The sequence below is a fragment of the Mus caroli genome, unplaced genomic scaffold (genome assembly GCF_978045245.1).
Source record: "Mus caroli unplaced genomic scaffold, Mus_caroli_1 scaffold_8, whole genome shotgun sequence".
In the NCBI taxonomy this organism is placed as follows: domain Eukaryota; kingdom Metazoa; phylum Chordata; class Mammalia; order Rodentia; family Muridae; genus Mus; species Mus caroli.
In genome coordinates, this window is record NW_028227263.1 from 5,027,787 (window position 1) to 5,044,456 (window position 16,670).

Genomic DNA, 16,670 nt, shown 5'->3' on the forward strand with positions numbered 1-16,670 from the left:
TCACTTTGAGCTTGGAGAAGAGCTCTAAGAACTCTTGGAGAAGAGCCGGCAAGGAGCTCAAGGGATCACTGAAACCTTCCTTTCTGTAACATCTGACTCCGGAGGGCACAGGCTAAGTTATAGCCTGGGACAGCTGTCCAAAGTCTGTATACAGAAAATCATGCTGTCTCCAAAATGTTTTAGTAAGCTTTAGCCATTTCTACTTCATACATAGACGTGTGTGCTTATAAGTTCAATGCTCTTATATGTTAAGATGTTTCTATGACTGAACCAAATGTAGTTAAATATTGAGTATAGTCCTTTTAATGACCTATTTAAAATTCTCTGATCCTCTGTGGCACTGGCTGCAAGTGAATGCTTATAGAGATAAAGAAACATGACTCCCTCTGCTCCCACCCCGGCCATACACACATCTGCTCTGAGCATTCGCTGGCCTGATTTGGCTGTTTTCATCTTTCTTATTCTTATCTCACAGTTTACACTGGTGCTTGGATCATTTAATAGTTGAAGGAAGGAAACTCTAATAAACAAACTGAGTTAGGGCTGGGTGTGGGGGCCTAGGATCTCTATGGAAATGTCTCTGATCTCAAGACACAAAGATGTCAGGTTGGATTTAGACACTGGCATGGTGGCCTCTTCTTAGATCTGATGCCATTGCAAAGATTTGCTAAGTCATAACTAACTTGTACTTCAGCATTTCTCCTGCTGGGTGAATTTTGTGTGACATGACCATTCTTCACGGGTTATTATTATTCAACACTGCATGTTGTCTGTAATGTTCACCTGATACGAGCTCTGTTTCACTGCAAAAGGAGCTTAGAAATAGTTTTTCAGATGGGTTCATGTTGATGTGAGCATTTTGAGCATTAAACCCACTGCAGTGTTTGTCTATATGTGGTAGAGAGTCATGCAACTAATGCAGAAGAAATGGCAACAGACACAAAACAACAACAATAACAACAACACACATACATACATACATGCATACATACATACATGATTAAGAGATGAGGTAAACAGGATGGGGGAAATAACAGGAAAAACAAGACTGGGTCAATGAATCATGGCTGTGATGATTAATATATTCAGTTATTTTGACTAGACTAATCTCCAAAAATATTGATGAGAGACCCTCTATGAGTATCTGTAAGTGTTTTCTGAAGAGGATCCACTGAGCAGCTGTAACCCATCTCCAGTGTGGTTAGTACCATGACGTGCACTGTGGACAGGCAAGAATGGGACCAGGTGGAAGGAGAAACTAGCTTAAGTTCCTCCATTCCCTGTCTGCTCAATGACTGCAGAGTCAAGGCAAAAATAAGGAAATAAATCAAAGACTTCCTGGGAATCAATGAAAATGAATCCACAATATACCAAAATTATGGGACACAACAAAAGCAATGCTAAGAGGAGCATACACAGCACTACATAGGTAAATAAAGTTGGAGAGATCTCCTACTAGCAAATTAACGAACTGAAAGCTCCAGAATACTGCAGGACTAGGTGTCTCCTTTCCCACTGACACCAGACAGGGCAGCCTAGTTAGAGAAACAGTATTCAAAGGCAGGTAACAGATTTACGGATGGCCCTTGCTCCAGTTGTTGGCACACCCCCTAGTGAAGACTGAACTGCACATATGTTACATGTGTGTGTGGTGGGGAGATAGGAGATAGCCCATGTATGCTTTTTGGCTGGTGGTTCAATCTTGGGGAGTCACCAAATGTCCAGGCCAGTTGACTCTGCTGATCTTCCTATGGGGTTCCTATCCTATCTGGGTCCCTCAATCTTTCTCCCTATTCTTCCACAAGACTCCTGGAGCTCTGTCCAATGTTTGGCTATGGGTCCCTGCATCTCTTTCCTTGAGCTGCTGGCAGTAGCCTCTTAGAGGACAGTTATACTAAGATCTTGTCTGCAAGCATAACAGAGTATCATTAGTAGTGTCAGGAATTGGTTCTTGCCCGTGGGATGGCTCTCAAGTTGGGCCGGTCATTAGTTGGCCATTCCCTCAGTTCCTGCTCCATCTTTAACCCTGCACTTCTTGTAGGCAGGAGAAATTTGGGGTCAAAGATTTTATGGGGTTGATGTCATTATCCCTCCACTGGGGGTTCTGCCTGGCTACAGGATGTGGCAACTTCAGGTTGCATATCCCCACTGCTAGGAGTCTTAGCTAGAGTCATTCCCATAGACTCCTGGGAATCTTGCCCATCCCAGGTCTCTGGCATGTCCTAGAGATGCCCCCCCCATCCCTGCCAGGTGAAGATTCCCATTCACTCTCCTGACCTTCTCTCCTAGTCTCTCCCCACACCTGATTCTGATTCCCTTTTCCCCATTCCCATGCCACCCAGTTCCCTCTCTTCATCTGTCTCCAATGACTATTTTATTCCCCTTCTGAATGAGATTTAAGCATCCTTGCTTGGATCAATATTTTTATTTAGCTTGTTTAGGTCTGTGGATTTTAGTGTGTGTATCCTATACTTAATGACTAATAACCACTTATAAATGAGTATGTACCATGCATGTCCTTTTATGTCTGGGTTACCTCACTCAGGATGATATTTTCTAATTTCATCCATTTACCTGCAAATTGATTTTAATAGCTGAGTGGTATTCCATTGTATAAACGAACCACATTTTCTGTATCCATTCTTTGTTTGAGGGGCAAATAAATTGTTCTGTTTCTGGCTATTATGAATAAAGCTGCTATGAATATACTGGAGCCCGTGTCCTTGTGGTATGGTGGGTGGGATATTTTTGGGTGTTTGCTCAGGAGTGGTAAAGCTGGGTTCTGAGGTAGATCTAATCCCATTTTTTCTGAAGAAAAAAAAAACTGCCAGATTGATTTCCAGAGTGGTTGTACCATCTTGCAATCCCACCAGCAATGGAGGAGTGTTTCTTTTTCTCCACATCCTTGTCAGCATGTGATGTCACCTGAGTTTTTGATCTTAGCCATTCTGAGTGGTGTGAGGTGGAATCTCAGGGTCGTTTTGATTTGCATTTCCCTGATGACTAAGGACATTGAACACACAGCTATTCAAGATTCCTCTGTTGTTAATTCTCTGTTTAGATCTGTGCCCCAATTTATGATTGGGTTCCTTGGTTTGTTGGTGTCTAATTCCTTGAATTCTTTATATCTTTTGCATATTAGCCATCCTTTGGACTTAGGGTTGGTGAAGCTCTTTTCCCATTCTGCAGGCTGCCAATTTTTCTGATTTATGGTGTCCTTTGCCTTACAGAAGCTTCTTAGTTTCATGAGGTCCCATTTATTAATTGTTGAACTAGTGCCTGAGCCATTGGTGTTCTTTTCAGGAAGTTGTCTCCTGGTTTCTTTCCCAGTCTGTCAATGTTATATAGGAAGTTTACTGATTTTTGCATGTGAATTAACTTTTCTGAAATCATCTAGCAGCTGTAGGGCTTTGCTCACGCAGGGTTTTAAAATTACTTTTAATTTTTTACAGACCAGATGTTGTCCCCCTTCCATGTCTCCAAGAGGATGCCCCCCAATGCCAGGCCTCTCCACTCCCTGGGGCCTCATGTTTTAAGAGTGTTTATTGGCAAACAATTATATATAATCTGCAGCAAGGATACTTTGACTTAATCCTTTTCTATTTGCATCCTCTTGATCTCCTTTCATTGTTTTATTGCTCTAGCTAAGACTTCAAGACTACAGAACAGCTATGGAGAGACTACTCCATAAAAAGAAGCATCCTTGTACAGTTCCTGATCTGGTGGAAATACTTTTGAGTTTCTCTCCATTCAGTGTGACGTTAGATGTGAGCTTGCTAAAAATCACCTTTATATTTTGAAGTTTGTTCCTTTTATCCTTCGTCTTATTAGGACTCTTAGTATAAAAAAGGTTTGAATTTTGTCAGACATTTTTCTGCCTCTAAGTAGTAATTTCTGTCTTTCAATCTGTTTCTGTGGTCGATTACATTTATTGATTTACATATGTTGTATCACATCTATACCTCTGGGATAAAGCCTACTTTATCAAGGTTGATGACATTTCTGATGTGTTCTTGGGTCCTGTTTGCATTTTTTTTTTGAGAATTTGCACCTATCTTCATCGGGGAAATTAGTGTATAATTCTTCTTTTTTAGGTTTTTGTGTTTAGCTATCATGTGGTCTTGTAAAAAGAATTAAGCAATGTTCCTTCCATTTCTATTTTGTGGAATAATTTGAGGAATATTGGTGTTGATTCTTTTTAACATGCTGGTAGTACTCTGTAAATTGCTTATCTGATCTTGATTTAGCTTTGGTAGGTGGCATATATCAATAAATTTATTATTATTATTATTATTATTATTTTAGATTTTTCCAGTTGTTGGGGTACACATTTTTAAAAGTTTGTTCTTATGATTATCTGGGTTTCCTTGTTTGTTCCTTTCTGGTTTCTAATTTTACTAAGTTTGATCTTCTATCTCCACCTTTTAGCTATATTGGTGAAGGGTTTATCAATCATTGATTTTTCTCAAAGAATCATCAAGTCTTTGTTTCATCGATTCTTTGCATTTTTGGTTTCTTTTATATTGATTCTAGCACCAAGTTTGATTTTATTTCTTGTCATGTATTTATTTGGAGTGCTATTTTTTTCTTTTAGTTATAGGGCTTTCATTTTCTGTGTGCCTTTAATTTGGTAATAGGTGATCTCTCCATTTTTGATGTAGGTGAGTAGTGGTATATACTTGCCTTTGATACTGTTTTCATTGTGTCCCATAGGTTTGGGCATGTTGAGTTCTCATTTTCATTTAATTCTTAACTATTTTAACTGCCTATCTTAATTTTCATCAGTATTGAGTTATCAATTTTCCATGAATTTGTGTCCTTTATGTTGTTGTTGTCATTGCTGATACTTAGCTTTAATCCATGGTGATCAGATAGGATGCAAGTTCTCTTTCAGTGTTCTATTATCTGTTGAAATGTGTTTTGTATCTGAGTATGTGGCCAATTTTGGAGAAAGCTCCATGAGCTTCTGAAAAGAAGATATATTGACTCTTGTTTGGGTGAAAGGTTTTATAAATATCTGCTAGGTCGATTTGATTCACAATATCATTTAGCTCCACCATTTCTGTTTAATTTTAATGTGGATGACCTGTCTATTAGAAAGTTGGATATTTAATTTACTCAGTATCACTGTTTGAGGGTCAATATGTAATTGTAGTTATAGTAATGTTCTTGTACTAACATGGGTACCCTTGTCCTTGGTACACAGATGTTTAGAATTGCACTATTTTCTTGGTGGATTTTTTTTTTTCTGTCAATGGGCACATATTGTCCTTCAACACGTTTTCTAATTAGCTTTGGTTTGAATCTACTTTGTTGGATATTAAAATGGCTAGCCCAGCTTGCTTGGTTACATTTGCTTGGAATAACTCTTTTTAACCTCTCAGTCTGAAGTGGTATCTAATTTTGATATTAAAGTGTGTTTTTTTTTATGCAGAAGAAGGATGTATCCTGTTTTCAAATATTTTCTGTTAGCCTGTGTCTTTTCATTGGGCAATCAAGACTATTGATTGATGGTGAGAGTTATTAATGAGCAGTGGTTTTGTTTTTTGTTTTACTGTTTAAGGAATTTTTATTAAAGCAAGAATTTTATAATCCAAATTACGTTTCCTTGCTTAGTCATCAGTTCTGCTCCTTAAAACAGAACTGATGTCCCAAGCTATTCCACAGTAAAGAATTACAAAATTACAAAATTAAAGAAAGGAATGCTTTAAATTTTTGTACTTTGCTGAAAATTCTTTTCCCAGGGTCTATAAAACATTAATTTGTTTTTATATTTTACTATTTTTTTGTATTTTTTTGTAGTTTTAAATCAAGTAATCTAGGACTAGCACTGTTTGCTAGACCTGGCATTTGCTCGGTACATAAGGTTCAAAGTTTCCTTTCCTTTTTTTATTTATTTTATATTTTGCAATGTTTTTTTCATAATATTTAAATTTTTCAATGTTTAAGATATTTTTCTTCGGTGAAGCACGAGTTTCTGTTCGTGGTCCCTGATCAATTTAGACAGTTGGAACACCAGTGGCACTGTTAACTGCTTTCTGGGCAGCCTCTTTCGCTTGGTGGGCTTGTAGTACAGCTACAGCTCCATCAACCGTTGAGTGGAGAGATTCTGGAGACTCGAGCATGTGAAGTAATTCTGAGTTATCAATCTCCAACAGCATGCCAGTGATTTTACCAGCAAGAGAAGGGTGCATGGCTTGAATAAGAGGAAACAGCCGTTCACCCAACATTTGCTTCTGCTCTTGCGGGGGCGCAGATGCCAACATGGAAGCAGTTAAAGGTTCTTGACCTTGCACATGAACAGCAGGCTGTTGCATGGTAACTTGTGGCTGTGCATTAAGATGTTGCTGGGGATTGCGGACTCCCGCAGCGTATTTATACTGGGGAACGGTGCGGACAGCAGGAGTGGCTGCAGCAGCAGCAGCAGCAGCTGCAGGACGTGGACCCATTGTCTGTGTTGATGTGTTAGCAACACGCTGTGTTGACATGACTCGTGGAACCTGTGAGGAAGCTGGTCTCATCGTACTAAATGGTGGTCTAGGAGCAGCTGGGCGGATAGCACCGGGCATATTCTGGAATGGATGAGGTCTGGCACCCTGAGCAGTCCAGGGAGGACTTGGTCTTAGTTGAGCAATTTGGCTAGGAGGATAGTATGCAGCACGGTTCTGAGTCTGTGGGATAGCTGCCATGAAGTAACCTGAAGGAGGTGCTGGCTGGTAGGGGTTGATCACGGGGTTGGGCACAGCTCGTACACTTGCCATCCTCTGCATATACTGGTTAGTGAGGTGAGCCTGGCGCTCTTCTTTGTGCTGAGCTAAAGCTACATACAGTGGCTTCGTGGCCACAATTCTACCATTCATCTCTGTAACTGCTTTAGTGGCTTCTTCAGGGGATGAGAAACATACAAAACCAAACCCTTTGCTGCGCCCACCCTCCATCATTACTTTTGCACTGGTAATTGTACCAAACGGAGAAAACTCCTTCCGGAGACGCTCATCATCAATACCGTCATCAAGATTTTTCACATAAAGGTTCACACCCTGATATCTGGTGATCCTATCCTGCTTCATCTGCTCAAATTTGCGCTTAAGTTCCGTCTGCCGTTCCACTTTTTTCTGAGCTCGACCAACATAAATCTGTTTTCCATTGAGCTCCTTCCCATTCATCTCATCCACAGCTTTCTGCGCATCTTCATGCCTTTCAAAGCTTACAAATCCAAATCCTTTGGATTTTCCACTTTCATCTGTCATTACTTTCACACTTAAGGCAGGCCCAAACTTGCCAAAGAGTTCCTTAAGGCGCTCATCATCCATGTCTTCTCCAAAATTCTTGATGTAAACATTGGTGAACTCCTTTGCCCTGGCTCCAAGCTCTGCTTCTCCTTCCTTTCGAGATTTAAATCGTCCAACAAACACTTTACGATCATTTAGAAGCATCCCATTCATTTTTTCAATAGCTCTTTCAGCTGCTTCCTGTGTTTCAAAATGTACAAATCCATAGCCCTTGGAGCCATTTTCATCACAAACCACCTTACATGAAAGGATGTTACCAAACGCAGAAAACGTATCATATAGTGCTTTATTGTCGATGGATTTGTCCAAATTTTTAATGAATATGTTGCCTACTCCACTTTTGCGAAGTGATGGATCACGCTGAGACCACATGATGCGTACTGGCTTGCCCTTTATAACATCAAAATTCATGGTGTCCAAAGCACGTTCCGCGTCCCCCGGCTGCTGGAAGTTCACATACGCGTAGCCCAAGGAGCGGCGGGTGATCATGTCCCTGCAGACCCGGATGGAGAGGATGGGCCCGGCCGGGCTGAACTTCTCGTAGAGCATCGCCTCGGTCACGTCGGGGTGCAGGTCCCCCACGTACAGAGAGGCCATGGGGTAGCTGGGGGACGCTGGGGTTCATCTCGGCACGGCTGCCCGCGGGGCAGCAGGCCGCGACCTTTCCCGTGAGAGGAGGAGAGCGAGTGCGGGGCCGGGGGATGGAGCCGGGGGGGAGGGGAGCGGGGGCGAGCGCAGAGGGACAAAATTCAACCGGAATCGACGCGTACTCAACGGCCGTGGAACCGGGGGAGCGAGGCTGGCGGTGCTGGGTCCGGGCGGCAGGAAGGCCTCGGTCTCTGGGTTCCTGCTTGGAGCTGCGGGGCCGCGGGCGGGCGGGTCGGTCTCGGCTGCTTCACCGGGTTATTTTATAAAAGAGGAAGAAAAAAAATAAAAGTCTCCGGCGGGGGAGACGCGGATTTTTTGTAAATTTTTTTTTTAGTTTTTTCAAAGGATTTTTTAGATTTTGGGGGGATTTTTTAATAATAAATGTGTGTTCCGAGCCCGGAGCACACACTCCGCACTCTCAGCACTAACCGCCGGGGAGAAGGGGCATGAGCAGTGGTTTTAATTCTGCTTATCTTACTGGTATGAGTTTTCCCCAACTGTTTTTGATTTGTTAGGGTGGGATCATTTGTCCCTGTGTTTTCTCAGGTATGTTTAATCTCTTCATGTTGAATTTTTTCTTCTAATGCCCATCTTCAAAGTGGATTTGTAGATAGATACTGCTTAAATTTAGAGTCATTGCTATACCATGTTGGATGTTGTAGGTAATATTAACATGTCATAAAGGTCTATCCCACTGTTATGGAATCTAATATAGCAGGAAAAAGGGCCACCCACTCAATTCATATTATAAATCAGCCAAGGTTATTAAAACTGCTGCAGGGTCACAGTCTCTAACCCAAATCAGAGACATGTAGCCTAGAGGCAGGCAAAGGAAAGGCTTTTAAAGGTGAAAACAAGAAGCCACTGAATATCTGCACAGGCAAGTGACAGAAGCCAAAGAGCTGTTCAGTTCTACCAATATTAAGCAGTCAAGGAGACTTTAAAATAGTACTTGAACATCTGCAGAAGCAGTTATAGAAGCCAAAATTTTTCAGTAGATCATGATAACAAGCAGATGGTTAAAAGTGTAGATTTCTGGGCTGGTGAGATGGCTCAGTAGGTAAGAGCACCTGACTGCTCTTCTGAAGGTCCAAAGTTCAAATCCCAGCAACCACATGGTGGCTCACAACCACCCATAATGAAATCAGATGCCCTCTTCTGGTGCATCTGAAGACAGCTACAGTGTACTTACATATAATAAATAAATAAATAAATGAATAAATAAATAAATAAATAAATAAATAAATAAATAAACCAAAATCTGTAGATTTACTGGGACTTATCTTCCAGAAACTTGAGTCAGAGACAAATGGCTATTAGGTGTCAGGATGGATGCATAACATAAAATGGAGTTTCTTTAGTCATCAAACCACCATGATAATAATTCCCAAATGATGTATTTGTGGGATGTGTGCATGTATATGTACTGGGGATATTTGTATACTTAGTGTTTGGGTGGTTATCAGTTGTCCTATAGGTTACAGTCATGAGACTAAGAAGAAATGGCACAAAACATGACTTAACAATGAAGTAAATAGTGTCGAATAAACCAACAGGTGGAAAGACCCAGATAAATGACTCACAGATATTCCTCTTTATTGTCATCATAACTGAACTAAAACTCACCTAAGAGATCACAGAGACATGCACATAAGAGGGCTTCTAGAAAGGATTCACGGAAAAAAGTGATCCACGCTATGAAGGCAGCACCACCCTAAGGACTGGGGACTAGAAAGCAGCTAGTCAAGGACTGGCTAAAGGGAAAAGAAGAAAGTTGGTTGAGCACAGATGTCTTCGTCTTCTATGTGTTCTGGGGTCCTATGGTGGGAGGAAGCTTTTCCACCATATCCCCTTACTGTCACGAGGCCTTGCCTCATTATAGGGCAAAACCTGGCTGTGAACTGAAGCTTCTGAAACCATGAGACAGAGAAAATGTTTTGAAAATATATTTTGGTCCTAAGGATGAAAAGCTAATTAAATAACATACCTTATTTGATTAACAAGTCCTGTTGTGCCACAACATTTAAGAAGAATAAGGAAGTAAGTTGATGAAGAATGGGTTTAGTTTGAAAAAGATATAGAATCTTTTTGGCAGCACTTGCTAGAGATTCTGCCTTCTCACCATGTGGTTCTCTTTCTACCAATATCTTGGCAGAGGATGCAGATACACTTCCCCTTCCTGTTTATGTCTTTTCTACTTTATTTCTGTTCTTAGAGACTTTTAAGAGTCTACCCAAAAGTAATTTGTCAATTCAAAATGGACTCCATTGTGTGTGTATTGTGATTTTTGATTTGTTTTGGTATATCTTTTTGGTGTTTATCAGCTTGGGTTTGTTGTAGTTTTTGTACTTTGTTTGAGAGAGAGAAACAGAGAGAGACATAGAGACAGAGGCACAAAGAGACAGAGGCACAGATTGGGTGGGTAGGTAAATAGATAGGTAGGCTCTGGGAGGAATTGTGTGGAAGGAGAAAGAATATGATGTATGAATATAATGACCCTAGTATTTTGTCTATTTTAATTTTTTGATGATTTTTATTTATAACATGAGGTAAGACTTCCACTTTGCCCTTGACAAGTCGACATTTGCCAGGAGCCATCTAGGAGTGAGGTTGTGTGTTTCTGCCTCACTACTGGAGTGTCAGGACACAGCTTGGGAGGTGAAGCCCAGAATAAGATAAGGGCCCCAGCCCATGTTTCTCTGGGTGAGAAACATCAGGGGTTAGGGTAGAGATGGAGGCTGTGGTTCTTGAACTCCTGGGCATCCAGATGCTACTGGGAACCTTGAAGAGTTGAGAAGGTGGGCAGGCCTGAGATGAGGCCAGTTAGGGGGAGTACAGAATCTGGTTTAGCTCAGGGTGAGTGCCAGGGTGCAGAGAGGCCTTGTGTGGGAGACTTAGGCACTGGCTTTATATGTTGAAGGCTCCTTCCTACCCCCCCTCACCCCCTCCCAGCAGTCCTTGATGAAGGAGACAGTCCTTGCTTGCCAAACTTTTTATTCATGGCAGGAAGAAGATGCATACAACTTACTTAAGGTGGACGAGAGATTAAATGTTTTTTGCAGAAAGAAATGTCTGGGAAGGAAAGCTTATTGGCTAGACCCTCAGGGCCCATCTAGATACCTTATTAGCATGGAGAACTCTGGGTTTCTATGCTACATGACTAGGTATCATGGTTCTTAGTGGGATGTTGTGGTCACGTGCTCCAGGACAGGAACCTGGTCAAGAGTAGATTGAAATGCCCACTGTTCTCAATTATGAAAATTGCTGGGGCTCCTTAATCTATTCAACCTTACCAGTTTTTCTGTCTGGTGACACAGTTCCACTTGGCCCATATAGGAGAAGGTAAAAATTAGCAGGTGATCTTCCTAAAGACTCTAAAGTTATGACAGATTTGCTTCTTTAGGCAAGGCTGAGAAGATTACATTGGAGGAAAGATTCTTCTATCAATATGCTTTTCCTGTTATTATTAAATTTATATAACAATCACTAGGTATTAGCCTACCCTTTTGAGCAGATTTCTACAGAACAACAAAGATGTACTGTCTTGTAGTGATGCTATATAGCCATATAGATGATTTCTTAATTCTTAATGATGATCCTGTAAAAATTCCTAAAATTATATTAGTAATTATTAAGATCTTTTATAATAGGACTGTTATGAAGTCTTTTTGATGTTAAATCTGCAATGAGAACTCTGCCAGTCTTCAAGGGTCATGAGTTATTTGCTTCTGAGATAGAAAGCAGGCATTTACAACTTAGGGTACATTCCAGAGGTTGTAAAACAATCAACCAAAGGCCATAAAAGGGAACTAATGATTTACTATAGGTACAAGGACAAAAGATAAAAAATTGACTGGGTTTATCTATATAAAACTTCAATAATAACTTATTCACAAATTTTATGGTTTTTAACTTTCAATGAACCTGTTGAGCTTGTGACAGATAATTAATGTTTAGCCAGATACTTACTCTTAATGGATATGCATGTAAACATTCTCTGCTGTAAACTTCTTATTCAATTTATGATTTAAATTTATGCATAAACTTGTGGTGAACTTTTTACCATGTCATCATGTATTCTTAAAGATGTACAAGTGCTGAGGAAAAAGAGAGAAGGGAGAACTTTTTTTTTTTTTTTTGAGATCTTCTCTTAGAGAAGATTTTTGGAAAACATTTTAGATATACAACTTAGAAATAAAGTGTTCCTCTTTCTTCCTGGGACTTCAACTAGCAGGCTGCAAGTTAGAGCCAAGCAGTTCCTGTGGAGATAGAACAAAGGCTACTTTACTTAATCTTCCCACTCCACCCTCACCCCCCACCATTAAGCTACAGGTGTTAATCACCTAAGCAGGCAGTTTTTAACCCTCAGAATGAGCAGGAAAGTTTTTATGACTTTTTAGAAGTTATCAGCAAGCATTCAGTTTACTTAGAGAGTTAGAGTGGTCAGAGACCATTAGTCTTTAAAGAGACTCCTTCGTCTGATTCTGTGTCCCACTTCAACTGATTCCAGGCCAGGCAGGCTCCCAGTGTACATTCATTTAGTTTTTCCAAAGCTATTTGTTGGAAATAATTAATCTTTACCATATTTGAATATCATCATTTTCTTAAGCAAGTTGGACTCACATATGTGAGTTTATCTTTGAAACACAAACTCTATCTCTGCTCCATGCAGGCTTTGACTTCCACAGCTTAGTAGAAAGCTTTAAAATGGAGAACCTGAGTCTCTCTCTCAACTTTAGTCTTCTCAAGATTCTGTGTCCATTCCACCCCACCAATTTCTTTATAAAGTATGTGTTCATTAACATAGTCCTAGAATAAAGTCCTGTGTTGTCTACATGGTGGAACTGGTTAAAAAAAAAACAACACATTGTTTTACATGAATCACCATTGCTAGCCACCAAAAAATCTTCTAGTCCAGGTATGTAGAATTTCCATTTAGATAAAATTTACTTTTGAAATGGTTTGTACTGGTCAGAAAAAAAAAAAAAAACTTTTAGGTTTCTTTATATTTTACATATGAAGAATTTTGTTGTTTTGGGAGTTGCAGTAAGTGAAATTGTCCAGTCCTTGAATCAGAAAATAGTTTTCTAAAGCAGTGATAGGCACAATACCCTCCATGTGGCTGCTCTCAGGAAAGCATGTTTAGAAACAACCCAGGGCAAGAGAACAACATATACACCTCCACTTAATGGGAAAAAGATGGCAAGCATCTGCCCAAGGCAAGCTTGACATCCTTGTTCCTCAGTGTATAGATGAGGGGGTTGAGGGTTGGGCTGATGACTGAGTACAGCACTGAGGAAACTTTGCTTCTTTCTGGACTGTAGCTGGAAGCAGGGCTGATATAGGCACAGAACACAGATGAGTAGTACACAGAGACCACAATGAGGTGGGATGAGCAGGTAGAAAAGGCCTTCCTCTTGCCTTCAGCAGAACGCATGCGCAGGATGCTGGCAATGATGTAGCCATAGGACAACAGGGTTAGCATGAAGTTGATGCCTCCATAAAAGGCATCTGCCACAAGAGTCATAACGCTATTCACATATGTAGGACTACAGGAGAGCAAGAGGAGTGGGGGGATCTCACAGAAGAAGTGGGTGATGAGCTTGGGTCCACAAAATGACAGCCGTGTCATCAGACCAGTGTTGATAGATGCATTTAGTGCACAGACGGACCACACACTCATGGCCAGTACCCCACATAGCTGTGGACTCATTCTAGAGCTGTAGTGGAGGGGACAGCAGATGGCTACATAGCGGTCATAGGCCATAACTGTGAGCAGCAGCAGCTCAGAGGATGCAGACCACGCAAGAAAGAAGAGCTGGGCCATGCATCCTTTGAAGGAGATGGTATTTTCCTCAGACACTAGGCCAATCAGAGCCTTGGGAATCACAGAAGAGGTGCACACAATATCCATGGTAGCCAGGTTACACAGGAAAAAGTACATGGGACTGTGGAGCCCAGTGCTGGAGGTGACCAAAGCAATGATCAAAATGTTGCCCATTAAAGCCACTGTGTAGAGGGCCAGGAAGCAGCCTGTCAGGAACAGTCTTAGTTCAGGGTGCTCTGAGAACCCTTCCAGCACAAACTCTGTCACTACTGTTTGGTTGGGACTCAACATCGTCATGGAAAGTATTGGGTCCACTGGTGTATCTGTCAGCTTCTGAGAAAATATCACAGTTCACCACTTCAAAGGTTTCCAAACTTTATCATCTCAAACTTCTCTGATGCCAGAAAGAAGTGAATGTATTTTCTTCATAAAATCCCATTTTTCTTATTATCTGTATTACACATCTGAAAACACACACACACACACACACACACATATATATAATTAATATATAATATAATATAATATAATATAATATAATATAATATAATATAATATAATATAATATAATATATATTAATTTTGGTTACCCACCTAGCAACTTTCACCCTGTAGATCTGAATCAGGAAGGACATCTGCTCCTCCTCATCTTCTTGAACTTGTGGAGTGAGTGTAGCATCCCTCCCTCAGGACCTGCTTGTGCTTTCTTTTTTTAGTACCTGGAAACACTGTGCTCTGTTGGCAGTGCTGGGATTAGAGCTGTATCTCTCCCCACTCACAGCAGGTATTTCCATTTGATGGCAAATTTTGAGTGGGCACACCCTCTTGTGCCTTCCTTCCCACCTGGCCTACTGGCTTCTCAATCACTTTTTTCCTCTTATATTTGGAGAAGGGACTCTTCCATCCATTTTAACCTGGTAATTGTCATCTCCATGACCAAGTATATTATCTGCATTTTACTTATTATAATCCTGTGAATTCTCCTGCAGTTGAAACTGTCTTGACGCTAATGTACTTCAAGTCTGTCAACCCAGAGAGCATTTCTCAAAACCTCAGCCTATAGACAGAATGCACCTCGGTGCCTTTCTATCTCAACAAACCATCATATCAAAGTCAACACACCCACAACTGCAATCATTGCCATTGTCTATAGATGTTCCTGTGTGCTTTCAATGGCCATGAATAGAAACAGCACTACCTACCTAATGTTTCAAGTTGCGTATTTTATAGAGCACAGCACCATCTCTCTGCCTTATTGCCCTACTTTTATCCTATGTCCATGCAAGAACCTCAGTAGCTTCCTGGGCTATGAGCCAAGAATGGTGCTCTTCATCCTCTTACTCTCTCATTCAATGAGATAGCAATAGAGTTCAGAGTCATGTTAACCCTATATCCGGTTAGTAGAAAAACAGTTGAGAGATTTCCTCAATGGCTTGCCATCTATCTAGCCACAGATTCATAGCCTTGTTAAGAGTTGTAGGTATGGGTTCCATACACTGAAGTGAGCTTATCTGATCCTCAAATCCTGCAGCTATAGCTTTCTAAACATCATGATTCATGTTCTCAGTGTCATCAGTTGTTTCATCATTTTTGGCTTCTTGTCATTTCTAACATTTCCAGTTTTCTCTGCCATCACCTAAGGACTACAGACAACTAAGGCGTTTTTTGATAAAAGGCCCTCTTCCCCTAAACCAAATTTACTGTCTCTTCACAGTCTTTCAGCAAATCACACTCTTGCTTGATATAAAAGACACATCTGATATCATCCATTATCCTTTTCTGTAGGTTCCTTCTTGTGTCCATATGTAATACACTATTTCCCTATCTAAAAACTTGTTAGTGGCAATTATTTGTACTTCTCTGCAAGTTTTTTGCTTTTCATTTCTCTTTCAATGCCCAAGATAGAAGGGTATTATCCTCTATGACCAAGCACATTCATGACTCTTTAGTCAGTGACGTGTGCTCCACTTACTAAATTGAGTGGATCTTACCACTTGTACTCTTTGCCTTACACCCATCTTTTTACACTTTCTTATAAGTCACATTTTATCTCCTATATCTTCTCTATAGTATGGTTCACATTTAGTATGGTCTACATTTTTCTCATATAAGTAGAAAATGTTGGATTTTAGACATTGTAGCTTATCTCCATTTCAAACTAGAAATATTCAAATGTTGTATTTACCCTCTGTAACCATGTGGACAGTATGACACCTGACCATGTTTCTAACCCACTCTCAAATTTACTGTACCAGAGAATGTCAATGCATAGTTTGTATTGCAATTGGTTTTCCAGAATCAGAATTAGCAAAGGAAATCCTGAAATGATCTTGGTAATTTCTGGATGTGGGTACCTAATTTAACTATATCTTAAATTTTAAAATATTCTTCTGATAGTTCTAATAATATATTCATGATATTAACTCCCAGTACCTACCCAGGGGTTATTTCCCTCAGAGTACAGAGAGTGTTAAGATTGACCATAGTCTCACCTGGAGGGGAAGATTTAAAAACTACTGAAACCTTAAAAAACATTTTTTTGGGGGGTCTGGTAGAATTCTCCTATTACCTATACCTCACCAATAAACATATAATCACATGGACAATAACTAATTAATTTCTAAATGACATGCATGAGAAGAAATGATAGATTATTATAAATAATAGGGTAATTTTAGGACCCAGACATATATTCATCCACCTAAGGACACATGACCTATTACAAAGAAGTAAACACACACACACACACACACACACACACACACACACACACACACACACCACATTAGAGAAAAGACAGCATCTTCAACAAATGGTGCTGGTCAAACTTGGTAGTTACATGTAGAATAATCAAATAATATCCTTATCTCTCACACTGTACAAAATTAAACTCCAAGTGGATC

At 40.3% G+C, this 16,670-nt stretch overlaps 1 protein-coding gene and 1 pseudogene across 1 annotated transcript; both read right to left on the bottom strand.

Annotated features, from left to right (window-relative positions):
• Window positions 1-5,725: 5,725 nt before the first annotated feature.
• LOC110298084 (polyadenylate-binding protein 1 pseudogene) lies at window positions 5,726-7,919 on the bottom strand (annotated as a pseudogene).
• Window positions 7,920-13,125: 5,206 nt separating this feature from the next.
• Window positions 13,126-14,106, bottom strand: LOC110298567 (olfactory receptor 13A1-like). The gene has a single exon (XM_021167891.2). It carries the CDS (start codon window positions 14,062-14,064, stop codon window positions 13,126-13,128), a length of 939 nt encoding a protein of 312 aa, XP_021023550.1. The 5' UTR covers window positions 14,065-14,106.
• Between the last annotated feature and the right edge of the window lie 2,564 nt (window positions 14,107-16,670).